This window comes from Dendrobates tinctorius, unplaced genomic scaffold (genome assembly GCF_039654945.1).
Source record: "Dendrobates tinctorius isolate UK_male_01 unplaced genomic scaffold, ASM3965494v1 ptg000070l, whole genome shotgun sequence".
Taxonomy (NCBI): Eukaryota; Metazoa; Chordata; class Amphibia; order Anura; family Dendrobatidae; genus Dendrobates; species Dendrobates tinctorius.
Genome location: NW_027361738.1, coordinates 430,507 through 444,404, shown reverse-complemented (window position 1 = coordinate 444,404; position 13,898 = coordinate 430,507). Strand labels below are relative to the sequence as shown.

Genomic DNA, 13,898 nt, shown 5'->3' with positions numbered 1-13,898 from the left:
GCGATCCTGACGTCCTCCAGCCCGCGTCCACGCATCGCCAGTCAGCGCATCGCCAGTCAGCGCCACAGGAAGCTGACGAGAAACAGCCCAGGCCGTTCTTGCACGATCAGCGATAACCAGCAGGGGAGCCGGTCGGAGGCAAGTATCAGACATAGCGATATCGCTTAGTGTGACGGGCCCTTAAAGTTTGGAGTGTGTGCATGCACATTAGAAAGCAACCAAAGTGAAACGGATAGTGTAATTGCAATAGTCAAACCATTTCACACCTGCCAACTTCTAAAGACTGGAAAGAAAGACAGTGTACGGCACATTTAGCAGCAAAGTTTTAGACAATGACTGAGCACACCCAATTTTTCAATCTCATCTGGCCAAATTCTGAAAATTGTTATAGACAACTGTTTGAAGGCAGTGTTGACACTACTGCTACACCATTGTGTTCTGTCCATTATAAAAGCAGAACAATTGAAATCTGCAGGGGATGGATCAGTCAGATGCACACAGCAGAGCAGTACCATCGCCACTGAATAGTGAGCTCCCATCAACTTTGACCAGGCGTCCAACACATTTCAAACATAAGTTCTAGTTTCTATCAGTCCACAGAGGCAGTCTCAGCATGCATTGTATATATCCACATGTTGAACGTTTGCCTTTTAAAGATAGCAATGCCCCACCACTTAATAGTTCATAGCAGATATCTGGGGGACATTACCACACAAGTTTTCCCACCATATGAGGCATCTCCAGGAGCTTAAAAAAAAACTAGTGATAAAGTAACTGGCACAGATGGCCTGGGTGAGCTAGGATCCAGCAGTTCTACTCTGTTAGGCAGGGACCAAACAATTGTGTGAGCATTTGGGTCTAATAGAAGCCTGGGCGAAGCTTTGCAGAGACCACTATTCAGCACACGGGGCTCATTGAGTGCTCTGTCTACAGGTAATCAACCGCATCTGTGGTCTCAGAGATGCTGAAACTCCTGGCAGGGCAGGAAGATGCTGCACCCCAGTCCAATCTATGCAGCGCTGCCCAGTGTGAATTAAGGTCAGTGCTCACGCTACACAGCACTACACTGATGAGGACATGCTGGGACATCTGACATCACCTGGAACAGAGACCCAATTCCAGGACGGTCTTGCTGGATCAGTGGGGACCTAGGCCATTTTAAAGTCAGGATTATTTGGAGAATGTTTTCTGCTGACAGCTATAGGGAAACAAATCAGTGCTCTTGAGGCATGGAAGTCTGAGGGTTTCTTGATTTCTACAAGTGATGCGAGTAATATTTTCAGCAAATATGTACCGACAATGCTTTCGTAAATTCAAAAAGACAGACAATGGGAATTTGATAAGAAAACAAAACATCCATTTGGTCACCCAGACTAATACCCAGACTTTACAAGATTATTGCAACTGAAAAATGAGACAATATACAAGTTCGTTAACAATATGTAGAAAACAAACAAAAAGTGTTGGAATTTTATGTTCTATTGGCTACCCAGGCTTAATTGAAGGCATAAAAGCCTATATGCATATTAAATGATACATTTTATGTTCTTGGGGGGGCCTTCCAACAAGGGATATCAGGCAAGAAAAAGATCAGGGAGTTGGAATTTAACAAGTGGTTCCTTTAGTTTTCAGGGTCAGTGAACTTCAGCCAGAGCCTTCTCCACTCCTCCTCCTCCCCCCCCCCCATTAAAACCTATGAACACTCAACTGATGGCTTTGGTCTGTGGGAGAGGTGGAAGAGCCATTTGCAGCAAACTGGCATCTAGTGAATGGTCATTTGACATGGCACCGCCATCCAATAAATTGTCTGAAGAGGCTGCAGATTTCTGATGAGCATTGAAGTTTGGCCTTTTCAAGCAGCTTTCAGCAGGGGTGCCGAGATTTAGACTCCCACCAAATATTCATGGTCTATCCCCAAGAATAAAGTTAAGGTGTTAAACATACTGGAACAAGTGAACACAAATCAAGTACCACAAAACCAAGTCTCCAGCTGTGAAAGGACAACTCTGATGTGTAGTTCAAAGGCCATTTAATGAGATACACCGATGTCCACACTTGTCAGTACTAGCATCCCAGGAGCTTTTATCACCTCATTTTGGTGTGGTGTGCTATAATGCACCAAATCATTTTGTGAACTTCCAATATTGCAGAACCCTTTTCCTGCTCTGGCTCATGGTGAGAAGTGGAGGGTTCTGCTTTCATCTTATTTTAAAGGCCATTAAGCAACAGTGGCCTTCTCCTGATGGTTAGTGAGTAATGAGATTTGAAGCAGGACACTTACCCTATAATTATCCATTAGCATCACCAACCATGGCTTTATGGTCTTCATCACATCAGAAAGCAAATGTTTTTCAACTTCAGATCCATCATTGAAGGTCAGGTTACCGACATGGATTGACCGCCTCACTTCTGAGATTGCCAAAAATGGCAGAAAATATACCTGATCTATCGGCTCCTAACAATACAATTTGAAAAAAAAAGTTTAAAGAAAAGTGAGGTTAAAAAAATAAAATGCAAAATTTCATAGTTCCAGCTTGCAGCTTAACGCATTGATGTGAAAAGGAGGACAGAAATACTGTAGTCATTAGATGGCACCCCCACACAATCACCATCTTCCTGGTCTAGAGTGCAAGCTTCTAGCAGAGGTCTTTTAGCTCTTTTTTCTACCTCACATACTTGTAGGACACCAGAATCAGTTATTCATGTCCTCCCTAACAAATCGGCCTCCAGAAGTTAGGGCCGCATCACATAGTGACTCACCAGCGATCCCGACAACGATATGAACTTGTCAGGATCGCTGGTGTGTCGCTACATGATCGCTGGTGAGCTGCCAAACAGGTAGCTTCACCAGTGATCAGCACCAGCGACGACAAGCGCGGGCATCGCTGTGTACCTTAGATACCAGCGTGCTGGTGCAGGGAACTGGTAACCAAGGTAAAGAGCGGGTTTCTAAGTGCTGCGTGGCACTTAGAAACCAGTTTACCTTGGTTACCAGCTCCCTGCACCAGTGCGCTGGTAACTAAGGTACACAGAGGGTTTCTAAGCGCCACGCTTAGAAACCTGCTGGTTACCTTGGATACGAGCTGGGAGCTCTCCCGCCTGCCACACGCAGCGATGTGTGCTGGCCAGCGGGAGACCAACGACCCAAAAAAAGTCCAGAGCTTTCAAGACCGATCAGCGATACCCAGCAGGGGGGCCAGTCGCTGATATGTCACACACAGCGATCTCGCTGGTGAGATCGCTGTGGCATCACAACTTGTGACTCAGCAGCGATCTCACTAGCGAGATCGCTGTGTGTGATGGGGGCTTTAGCAGCAAGCACCAATATAAGGGTCTTCTGATGTCTGATCTTTGTATAAACAGATTGAAGAGGGAAGTTGCCCTTTGGAGTTGTTGAAATTTTACATCAGTTGGAACAAAATAGCCGATTGTGGGAGGGCCAGAGGTGGCGTCCAGGTTTCAGACCTCAGTCTGATATGGACGTCATCGCCTATGGCAAAGTCATACCCAGATAACCCTTTTAACTCCTCCTTGGTACCTTTGTGTAGTAATGCAATGTTCTTTAACCCTCTAATTTAGCAGGTATAAGTTAAGCCCTTCTTAGCAGGGTGATTTTGCAGGCTTGTCCTGTGCCTTCATTGCAGTTTAATGAAAATTGTACCATTCAATAGGAAAAAAAAAAAAAAAAAAAAAAAGGGAAAAGTAAAACAGCAAGTTATTTAAGTGGTGGAAGCATGGGTATTACATACCTGGTAATGTGTTTTTTCATGAGACATGATGGCATTATGAGAGAGGATCCACCCTCCAAGGACAGGAAACTTTCAAGATAAAAGGGGCAGATCCTCTTCGCATCAGTTTTACAGAGCACGAGAGGAACTCCGCAGATTAGTGTACATATAAATAAATCCTTTATACTACAAAATTACCAACACCCAAGGGAGTGTATAATGCTAAGAATGCACCCAACTAATGTGATCAATAGGGAGGGAATATAAGGGTGCCGTCATGTCTCATGAAAAATAAACACATTACCAGGTATGTAATACCCGTGTTTTCCATCATACATGACGGCACCACGAGAGAGTTAGAGATTTGTATTCTTAGGAAGGGATCACTGCTTGTAAACACTATTCTCCAAAATGTGAGATCAGAGGTAGCAGATCGGTCTAACCTATAATGTTTGAAAAAGGTAGACAGAGGACCAAGTGGCTGCCTTACAGATTTGGTCAATGAAGAGTCTGCTCTCTGCCCAGAACATCGCCATGGCCCTCGTGGAGTGGGCTTTTAGACCCTCTGAAACAGCCCTGCCTGCACTACTATACACTAGCATAATGGCCTCTCACCCATCTATTGTAGCTATAGTCTGTAGAGGCTTTAAGGCCCTTTCTTGCCCCCTGGAACAAGACAAATAAGGCCCTCTGCTTTCTCCAAGGTCTTGTTACCTCTAAATACTGCAAGATACATCTAACATCTAGGCAATGAAGCCTCTCCTTCTGGTTACTAGGGTTAGGACAAAAGGATGGTAAGATGCTCTCTCCTGAGCCCTATGGTATTTTGATACAACCTTGGGAAGGTATGCTGGATCTAATTAACAACTCTATCGTCCATGACCTGAGTGTAGGGAGGGTCTGCTGACAGAGCGTGCAAATCCCCAATCCTACGGGCCAATGCGAGCGCCACTAATAAAATTTTAACATTAAAAACGGCCTCATCTGATGTTGTGTTTAGCAGTTAAAACGGACTGTCAGATGACAGGACTAAATTTAGATCCCAAGGAGGAGTAGGAGACGGGACAGTCAGCTCTAGTACAGGCTCGGATAAACCTGGCCACCCACCTATTTGCCAGATCAGTTAAATAATGCTGCCAAGGCCAAGATGTGTACTTGAGTGTACTTACAGCTAACCCCAACCCTAAACCTTTCTGCAGAAATCCCAGTACTGCCACTATTGGGACTTCCCCTTCCCGTATTGGCCCAGAAACAGATAAGAATTTTCTCCATAGCCTCAAATTTTTGTAGTTACTGGTTTTCTGCTACTGAGTAAGGTGGATATTAACCCCACTGAGCATCCTTTTCTCTATGGACACAAAATGGAGCATGCAACCCATAAACACAAGAAATCAATATAAACCTTGCTTTTAATAGTACAAAAAAATTTTAAGAACATACATATGTTAATTACAGAGCCATTTGACACAGGTCAGTACACCACCATTAAAATGAAACGTGCTGCATGATGAGCCCCAAAGCACAGGATGAGGTCAATACAACACCCTCGAGACCCCACACATATCTAAAGGTATACAAGCCCAAACAATTGGGAGAGATACAGTGGGAATCAAGTCCTATTCCTCCAAAAAATGCCCTGATCTGTCAGTATCAGTGTCCATAATTATATCCCACCAGAATGTGGCTATAGCAAAGGAGGAGAGGACCGGGAGAAAGGTAAGAGCTAATGAGGGAAGTTAGTCATTACCCATGCTGGTGTCCATCAGCAAGGGCGTACTCCTTATCCGGATGTATGTGCATCTCGCGCACACCTGGCTGAGGAATGCACGTGTGCACCCAACCACTTCCGATGCGTGCTCTATACTGTTTCTGGTGCGCGCACCTGAGGATTACCTCCGGTGTGCACGCCCTGACATTCTGGCTCTGTGCTGCTCCCGATGTACATACCTGCTGCATGCACCCAGCTTCACTTCCGATGTGTGCCTGGAACACTTCCGATGAGTACCTGCGGCTTGTTCCCAGTGTTCCACGCCATGACCCCCGTCAGTGCTGCAGAGAAGCAGCATTGGATCTGAGAGCTGTCCATGCTGCCACTGTCATCATATCTGTGCGGCCTGGTCCGGAGGAAGCATCAGCACTGCCACCACTGCTTTCAGGTATTTCTTCCCGGGGGCAGCCTTTAGTGCCCGTCTCTACACGCTCAACAAGGAGGGTACACACGTGGCCTCCGAGGAGCTTCAATTCTGCGCGAGCACAGATGTGCCTCACAGGCTGCATGACCACCCACTGTCGACAGGGAGGGCACATTGAATGTGGCTTCTGATGACCTCCACATATCTGGTGGGTTGTAGGCATCAGGGAGGGTACACGAAACATGGCCTCCGAGGCTCCAAACTTCACCTGGGCATTTGCCTCACAGGCTGTGGCCATGCCTTTGCTCAGGGGGGGCATAGAAATACATGGCCCCTGAGGAGACTATCAGTACCTGCTGATGTAGCAGACCAGTGCCTGCCAAAATTCATCCGACCCAGGGTTCCCCAGCAAGGACAGGAAACCAACTGATGCAGCGAGAGGAGCTGCCCTTTTATCTTGAAAGTTTCCTGTCCTTGAAGAGCGGATCCCCTCTTGTGGTGCAGTCATGTATGATGGAAAAAAAAAAAAATGTTGGGAAATTAGTCCAAGAAAAATGATAATTACTACTTACCGGTAATTTGATTTTCCAGAGCCATGACAGCACCGCACATGAGAGAAGGTACCCGCCCCCAGGAAACCTGTAGCAGAGACATAAGGGGGGGCAGCACCTCTCCCCTCAGTTTGTTTCAGCGTATGCAAGGTAACCGCCTTATTAGTTTACATACATGTTATATGACAGCGCTACTAATATTCCCCTTTCCCTTTAAATACATGTCTATATACATATATCTACACATCCAGATATAATTTTTAAAAACCTCTGGTGCACCACACGGCCATCACCAAGATAGGGCGGGAACAATGCGGTGCTGTCATGGCTCTGGAAAATCAAATTACCGGTAATTATCATTTTTTCCCTTCCCCATGACAGCACCGCACATGAGCGGAAAGATAGAATAGACTCCTAGGGTGGGACAACAGCAGACAACACTTTTCTCCCAAAGGCCAGATTTGAGGGCCCTAGGTCTAGTCTATAGTGTCAGAAGAAAGTGGATGGTGATGACCATACTGCTGCCTTACAGATCTGCTCAACTGAAGCATTTGCCCTTTCAGCCCAGGACGTGACTATGGGTCTTGTAGAGTGAGCTGTTACACCCAGTGGGGGGGGGAGTCTGGTTTGAAGAAGAGTAAGCTAGTGCAATACCCATACGATGCCATCGTGCAATCGTTGACTTTGAAGCTTTTTTTTACCCCTGTTTGTCCCCTGAAAGGAGACAAAGGGCTGAAGACTGTCACCATGGTTTTGAGGCTTCAATATATTGAAGCAGGCAATGTCTGACATCTAAACAATGGAAGGTTTCCTCTCCCTGGGATTTGGGTTTCGAACAAAACGAGGGCAAAATTATCTCCTGCTCCCTGTGGAATTTGAATTTTACCTTTGGTAGGAAGGCTGGATCAGTTTTTATGATCACTATCATCCAAAAAGGTGGTATATGGTGGAGTTACAGATATCGCCTGCAGCTCACAAACACGACGAGCTGAGGTTAGGGCCACCAGGAGTACTGTTTAGTGTCAGCGCCTTTATTGGGATGGAAGCAATCGGTTCGAATGGAGATGCTGTCAGTGCCCTTAATACTAAATTTAGATCCCAGGGAGCTACCTTAGGTGTCAATTTTGTGGGCCTGGATGTGAAGGAGGCCCGAATGAATCTATAGATCCATGGGTGATCTGCCAGTTTTTGATCAAACAATGCTCCCAGGGCCGATACCTGCACTTTTAAGGTGCTTGTGGATAGTCCTTTTTCCAGTCCTTTCTGGAGGAACTCTAAGATCTCCTTTATTGGTATTTTCTGGGCTGTTCTAGTCAATTGTCGGCCCGTGAACTAAGAATTTTTCCCAAATTTTTTGGTATTTGTGAAGTTACCTCCTTCCTGCTAGTGAGCAGGGTGGTTACTAACGGGACTGAGAACCCTTTTGCTAGAAGGAGTCCTCAAGTTCCACGCAGTGAGGTGCAGCCCATGAACCCTGGGGTGTTCCACTGGGCCCTGGTATAGCGGATTCGGGGTATCTGGAAGGATCCATGGGTCCGAGAGACATGCATCTGAGCCATGTGAACCATGCCCTTTTTGGCCAGAAGGGCGCAATCAGGATTATTCGAGCTTTTTCCTGCCGGATCTTTTTTAAGACTACTGGAATCAATGCCACCGGGGGGGGGGGCGTTTGAACGCATATGCCAGGTGAAATTTCCACTGGTGTAGTAGCGAATCCACCCCCTCTGGCCGCTCTCTTGGATTTAGGGAGTAGAACCTGTCCACTTTCCGATTTTCCCTGGTGGCAAACAACTCTACTTCTGGTGTGTTTTCACTATAAAACCGCTATAAAACCGCTAAAAATAAGCTGCACAGTCATTTCTATGCATTTTGCACTTTTTGTGCACATTGATGCGTTTTTTACCGCGAAAAAAACGCATCATGCTCATTAATTTTGCGGATTTTTCCGCGGTTTTGGCTTCTCCCATGCGTTTAGAAACCGCTGCGGTAAAAAACGCATCAAAACCGCGCAAAAAACCGCAGCGGAAAAATAGGTGCGGTTTCTGGGAAGGGATTCAGGTTTTTGTGCAGAAATTTTCTGCAACGTGTGCACTTAGCCTTAAATGTGTACCCGATAAGGATAGAATATTTTCTGCCCAAGCGAATAATTCCCTGGCCTCTGCCATAAGGGTTGCCGACCTTGTACCCCCTTGTCTGTTTATGTATGCTATGACCGTGCTGTTGTCTGATAATATGGTGACATGTTTCCCTTGTACTTTTTGCTTTACCAGGGGAAGGGCTCGCCTTACGGCCGCCAGTTCTTTTAGATTTGAGGATGCCTCCCTCATTCCGGGTTCCCACTGGCCCTGTAGGGTTTGTTTCCCTATAGACTTGCATCCGTGGTCAATACCACAGAGTTTTGAGTCGTCCAGGGCACTGCTCCGTTTAGCTTTTCGGTGCTCAGCCACCATTTTAGGGACTCCTGCACTTGAGGGGAGAGGATAATCTCCCGATCTAAATTGGAAGGACTCTTCTCCTGCTCGGACAGGATCTGCCATTGTAGTTCTCTCGTATGGCTTTGTGCCCACCGGACCGCTGGAATTGTCGCTGTTAACGTGCCCAGGAGCGACATTGCCTCTTACTGGTATGGCTCGACCAGACTGTATCCGTTGTATTTTTTTGTGGATAGCTCCAATTTTCCTTCCTGGAAGGCTGCACTGTTTTAATGAGTCCAACTGAATTCCCAGGAATTCTTGTGACTGTACTGGAGTTAATTTGGATTTTTTCAGATTGATCATCCAGCCTAACCTGGTTAATATCTCCAGGAGCCTTGTAACTGAATTTTTGCAGTTTTCCCTGCTGTTTGCTATAACCAGGAAATGGTCTAGATAAGGTACTTACAGGATATTTTCCCTTCTTATAAAGGACGCTACTTCCCCGATGATTTTCGTAAATATACTCGGGGCTACTGATACCCCGAAGGGTAGGCACCGGTACTGTAGATGAGTGGGGATTTGAGCAATCTCTACTACCAGCCTCAGATATTGTTGGTGTTCTTCCCATATTGGGACATGGTAATAGGCATCGGTAAGATCTATTACTGCCATGTAGCAACCTGGGTTGAGTAGTTTTACTGCTGACCCCAAGGTCTCCATTTTGAATTTTTCTGTTCTGATATAATGGTTCAGGGCTTTGAGATTGAATATTGTTCTTAGTGACCCATCTGGTTTTGGCGTGAGGAACAGTACTGTAAAACCCTTTCCCTTTCTGATGACACGGTACTTTTATAAGTACCTCTTTTTGAATGAGGAGCTGGATCGCCTTTTCTAATGTAGCCCGATTCTTCTTGGCTACCCGGGTCACTTTTAGTCTTTGAGGAGGAAGGGTTAGAAAACTGAGTCGTAGGCCCTCGGCCAACAGGTTGGTTACCCACTTTGAGGTGGGCAATGCTACCCACTGATGGACAAAGAATAGAAGCCTTCCCCCAACCGCCCTGGCGCCATTGCTTGGTATCGGGGTGGTTCTACTAAAGAGGAAACCTCTCTCCTTCCTTCCCCTCCAGGGCCTACCCCACGTGGTTTTATCATCTGGCCGCCCTCGGCTCCCTCTATTCCCTGTTCCACGAAAGGACGAGTGAGCCTCAGTCAACCGACGCCTAGGGAAGGGGGTTGGAAACCGTTTTTTCTTATCTGATGCCTTTTCCAAAATTTCGTCCAGTGCTTTTCCAAATAAGTATTGGCCCTCACAGGGGACGGCACAGAGTTTAACCTTTGACTGGAAATCTGCCGACCAGTTTTTTAACCAAAGTGCTCTGCGGCCTGAATTAGAAAGGGCGCATGCACGGGCGGCACCTCGGACGGAATCTACTGCGGCGTCAGCCAGGAATCCTGCTGCTCTCTGTAGGAAAGGTATTGCCTCCAGCAGTGTCTCCCTTGGGCATTTATTCTTAATTTGGTCACTTAATTTGTCTAACCACCTGACCATAGCACGTGCCGTACAAGTGGCAGCCACCCCTGGTTTAAACGACCAAGCTGATGCTTCCCAAGCAGCTTTTAGAAAAGCGTCTGCTTTCTTGTCAAGGGGGGTCTTTTAGGGCGCCCATATCTTCAAATGGCAATGCTATCCCTTTGGATGTACTAGCAATGGCGGCATCTAGTCTGGGCGCCTTTTCCCATTTATCGCATACCTCCTCATCAAACGGGTATTTTCGTTTGAGCGCCTGCAGTATGGACATTTTTTTGTTGGGTTTTTTCCCCCCTCTCTCTTGATTAAATTTAGCAGGTTATCATGGAAGGGAAAAACCCTTCGCTTTTTCCCCCTCAAGATTGCTAAACATAGCATCTTGAATTGATTTAGGCTCTTTTGGTGTCTCAAGTCCCATTGTGGACCTTACAAGTTTTAGCAATTTCCCAATGTCCTCAGATAGAAAATATGGACGCCCATTTTCCTTGTCCGAGGAGTCTAGGTCTGAATCCGAGGCCCCTATCTCCCCTTGCTCTTCCTCAGACTCAATATCCGCAGTTATCTCTGTGGGAGGCAGTGGGGGCGGGGGTGAGGCAGGCGTTATATCGGTGCTATGTGTGGCCTGCTCTTTTATTTCCTCTTTCACCGTCGACTTTACTTGATCCTGGATCATAGCTTTAATGCTTTGGAGCAGGGATGGTGACTCTTCAGCCACTGTCTTTTTTTTTTTTTTCAGTAAATAATTTTTATTACGTTTAAGGCAAAGTGAACAAAGTATCGCTCATATCACATATAAAATGTAAATGTACATCGGTTAAAGTTAATTCAAACATGTGGATCAGGCAAATAGCACTGTATTGTGAATACTTTTACCAAGATAGGAATGGTAAAATACGACAAGAAAACAGAAAAAACAGAGAAAGCAAATCAATTCAGATTATACCGTGTCATGGTAAGACTTCTCAAAATAGTATTATAGAAACTATTTTAACTAGAAAGACTGAGTGAAGATCAGAAAGAGAAAAGAGGGAAGAAAGAGATAGGTATAGGAAAGAGAAGAGGGTATGGGGGGGGGGGGAATAGATAGATAGATAGGAGAAAGTCGGGCGTCCAGAGAGCTCATACGCACAAATATCCGAATCTTCATAAAGATTACAAATATCTGTTAAAGGCACCTGGGGGATAGACGACCACAGTATAGCCCCTTATCTGTGCCAAGATGAATATTCCGGAGTCTCTCGGAAAATGAGCCAGGAAGTCCACGTGCTAGCATGTGCATCCCATTTGTCACTGTCATCTGCCATCAGGGATTCCATACGCTCCAATCTATTTATCTCCTCCAAAAATTCCCTCATAGAGGGGGTGGTAGTTGTCTTCCAATGTCTTGGAATAATCATACGAGCAGCGATGAGAAAAAAACGCAAGATACCTCTTTTGGTCACAGAGAGAGATCCAGGAATTAGGGACAGTAAGGCTATTTGAGGAGTGGGGATTACTCGAATACCCGACAGTTGAAAGTATACTTCAAAAATTGAATCCCAGAATGACCTTATCAAGGAGCAATCCCACCATATATGTTTCATAGTACCAATTTCGACTCCGCATCTCCAGCAGGTATCTGGTACTGTGGGGAAGATCTTATGAAGTACGTCAGGGCATCTGTACCAGCGTGTAAGAATTTTAAAATTTTTCTCCTGTGCACTACAAGAAATGGACATTTTATGAGAGAGTGTAAAGATTTTGAGATGATCTTGTTCCGACAACGTAATCTGGAGCTCTCTTTGCCAGGCCTCCAAATACGTTGGGGCACCTTTATACTGGGCTGTACACAAGAGGTTGTAGATCAATGCGATGGCATGCTGCGGCACGGCTTTTAATGAAATTAGGGTCTCAAAGTGTGTAGGTTTGGATAATAGAGCGTTTCCCGGGAATTTCTTTTTTAGAAATGTGGTCAATTGAGTATATTCCAGCCAGGATAATCTCCTCTCCGGGCATGACTCCTGCAAAGCCCTAAAAGACGCCGTTCCAGATAATTTTCTAGCCACCTGTCCCAGTGTAGCTCCGTCTGCGGAGTCCCAACATAAAAAGGTAGATCTTTTCAACGCAGGGGGAAAGTCTAAATTATTAAAAAGTGAGCTCATACTCCCCGGTCTGTGGGATAAGTTTAATGTCTCCAGATGTCTGTCCCAGAAAAGCATGAGCGCCTGAGTCAGAGGTTGAAACCCCGAGACCGCCGGTCTCTGTTGAAGGGGGGCCCATAGGAGCTGTGCCAAAGGGAACGGGGAGAGACGGGACTCAACGCCCACCCATTGTTTATTGAGATCGTTAAATCTCCAATCTAAGACCCTCGTAAGGAGGACACTCTGGTAATATTTTTCGAAGTCAGGTAAACCAGCGCCTCCCCTGGATTTGGGTCTTACCAGTGTGGCGTAACGAATCCGCGGTCTCCCCGTCCCCCAGACAAATCTGCTACACGCCCTCTGGAGCTGTCTAAAATATTGTTTGGCAACTTTTACCGGGACTGTTTGGAATAAATAAAGGAATCTCGGGAGTATGTCCATCTTGAGGGCATTGATCCGGCCAAACCAGGAAAGTCGGCCCCGGTTATATCTATTAAGATCTGCAAGAGTTCTAGTAAGCAGTGGGGAGTAATTAGCCTTAAACAACTCATCCGGATTGGCCGAAACAAATATCCCAAGATACTTGATAGACTGGGTCTCCCACCTAAATGGGAAGGCGGATTTTAGTCTATTGACTTGTGTGGTAGGAAGAGTAATATTAAGGGCCTCTGTCTTTGAGTAGTTTACTTTGAAGTTAGAAACCATGCCAAAGCGTTGAAATTCCTGGATGAGAACTGGAAAGGCGATTTCAGGGTTTGTTAGATATAGAAGGAGGTCATCAGCGTATAAGGCAAGTTTATAAGAATTCTGACCTATATCAAAGCCCTTTATATCGGGGGAGTTTCGAAGGGATATAGCTAAATGCTCCATGGCTATCACATATAGAAGGGGTGAAAGAGGGCACCCCTGTATAGTGCCATTAGATATTTGCAGGGGAGAAGATAGAGTATTATTGGCTCGAACTCGTGCCGAGGGCTTATGATACAGGGCAGAGATTCTTTCCAACATAGTTTGACCGATTCCCAGCTGTCTGAGGGATGAGTGTAGGAAGGTCCAGTTAAGACGATCGAATGCCTTCTCGGCATCGATCGATAGAAGGCAGGCTGGAGTACCTTGTCTGTACATGTGGGAGGTCAAAAGTAGAGTTTTAATAGTGTTATCGCGCGCCTCTCTACCCCGGACAAACCCTGTTTGGTCAGTATGGATTGAGGCAGGCAACAGCGGGGATAACCGGTTAGCTATTAGTTTGGCGAAGATCTTGACATCTACCCCTATAAGAGAGATAGGGCGGTAGTTGGAGCATAGCGATGGGTCCTTCCCAGGCTTGGGAATCACCGTTATGGTACCCGCAAGAGTTTGCGTGGCAAAGGGGAAAGCTGAGGATATAGCGTTAAAGGTCCTGGTCAGGAAGGGCGTCAGTTCCAA

At 46.0% G+C, this 13,898-nt stretch overlaps 1 protein-coding gene across 4 annotated transcripts in view; it reads right to left on the bottom strand.

The window, feature by feature from the left end:
* Window positions 1-13,898, bottom strand: part of CPVL (carboxypeptidase vitellogenic like) — a 194,074-nt gene that overhangs the window by 45,328 nt on the left and 134,848 nt on the right. For all 4 annotated transcript variants that reach the window (XM_073581347.1, XM_073581345.1, XM_073581344.1 and 1 more), the window contains exon 11: window positions 2,282-2,455. In XM_073581347.1, the coding sequence (XP_073437448.1) occupies window positions 2,282-2,455 (174 nt within the window). The remainder of the gene's footprint in view (window positions 1-2,281; window positions 2,456-13,898) is intronic.